At 47.9% G+C, this 1,490-nt stretch overlaps 1 protein-coding gene across 1 annotated transcript; it reads right to left on the bottom strand.

Annotated features, from left to right (window-relative positions):
• Positions 1-227: 227 nt before the first annotated feature.
• On the bottom strand, positions 228-629 carry LOC123142774 (putative ripening-related protein 6). Its single transcript, XM_044561532.1, has one exon. The coding sequence runs from the start codon at positions 627-629 to the stop codon at positions 228-230; it is 402 nt and encodes a 133-aa protein (XP_044417467.1).
• Positions 630-1,490: the final 861 nt, after the last annotated feature.

The following is a 1,490-nucleotide window of genomic DNA, read 5'->3' as shown; positions in this document are numbered from 1 at the left end:
TTACCGGGTATTGCGCATCGAGGACTAGCAAGCTGAGATCGTCTACATACAGTGACTTATACCGTCACAAACAAGCTTACATTGGTTGACACTTACATATAAGCAGATTACCCGCACCCATCGTGCATGTGCGTATGCATGTAAATACTAGTTATTTCATGGAGGAGAGACTTTGGAGTTGAAAGCAGATGAGTGGATTTACCAGTACAAGCAAGTAAGCATTTGAATTAGACGTCCGACCAGGTGACGGCCACCTCGCCGACACTGGTGTCAAGCCCAAAGAACTTCCACACGGCAGCCGACGTGCTGATCTCGGTAGCGCCGCAGCCGTTGTCCGAGTCGCACTCGTCCACGACCATGGCCTGCAGGCTGCTCCCGCCAGAGCTCTTGATGCTGATCATCTTGCCACACCGGAGACCTGGCCCATACCACACTGAGGTCATCGCCACCAGGTAGAGGTCGTCGCTGTGGTACTGGCCGTCGCACTTCGCCGGCCCGCCCTCCTCTCCCTGCTCGAAGCCGTTCAGCGACATCACCGCTGGGACGTTGTAGACTTGCCCGGCGGCGCACCACACCTGCACGAAAACCAGAATGGCAAAAATCGCCACGACCTTGCTAGTGCTCGCCATGGTTATTGAGCTGCTGCTTGCGTTTGTAAAGCTAGCTCGCAGTTGGCTTGCCCTGTGTGCTCCCATTCTCTCTGAGTTTATATAAGCCTCGTTCTGAAGCCTGCAGACAAAGCAAGGGGCGTACATACACATGTTCATGCCTCCCTCATGTGACTCGTCACAGAACTCGTGACAAAGTAAGGATTCTCTCCTCTCCTGTATTAACAAACTCTTGCATCGTTGAGACCACGCTTGTTTTTGGATTTCATGGAGCGAGGGCAACATGTCATAGGGAACTATTGCTTCATCTTTTTCCTCAATACAGTATATACATTTTATAAACAAGGGTGATATATTAATTATTACTCCCGGATGCACGGACTCTATTGAGAAAACGAGGGAGTGTATTCCATTAAAAAAAAAGGAGGGAGTATATATTGATTTTACTCCAGGCAAGAAACAAACTCCCATGTTCAAGCTAATTAACAATAGTACTAATCATCAAGCTAGATAATGTTGTGGAGCCAGATCCTCAGTCGTCACGGCCCGCTGCCGTTGAGCCACTGACATGTGGGCCCGGGGCCACTTGTCAGTGGGCGTCACCGCACATCAGAGGATCCATGTCCTAAAGTAGTATATGTGGATTAGATCAAGCTCCTCATGCATGGTAATCCTGTTTGTCCTCAAAACTGCAGTCACTTGGTTTTAGCCCTTCAAAGACGGATATTTCATCATTCTTTTATGACAAGAATGGGATAGTGATCTTCGTATGCTCATCTACGTTGATGATATTATTGTGACCAGATCTTGTGAAAGAGCAGTTGATGCACTTAGAGATTTGCATGATGATTTGACTTAAGGATTTATTACAGCTACATTATA

Source organism: Triticum aestivum, chromosome 6D, assembly GCF_018294505.1.
Source record: "Triticum aestivum cultivar Chinese Spring chromosome 6D, IWGSC CS RefSeq v2.1, whole genome shotgun sequence".
In the NCBI taxonomy this organism is placed as follows: Eukaryota; Viridiplantae; Streptophyta; class Magnoliopsida; order Poales; family Poaceae; genus Triticum; species Triticum aestivum.
This window is presented reverse-complemented; position numbering and strand designations above follow the sequence as displayed.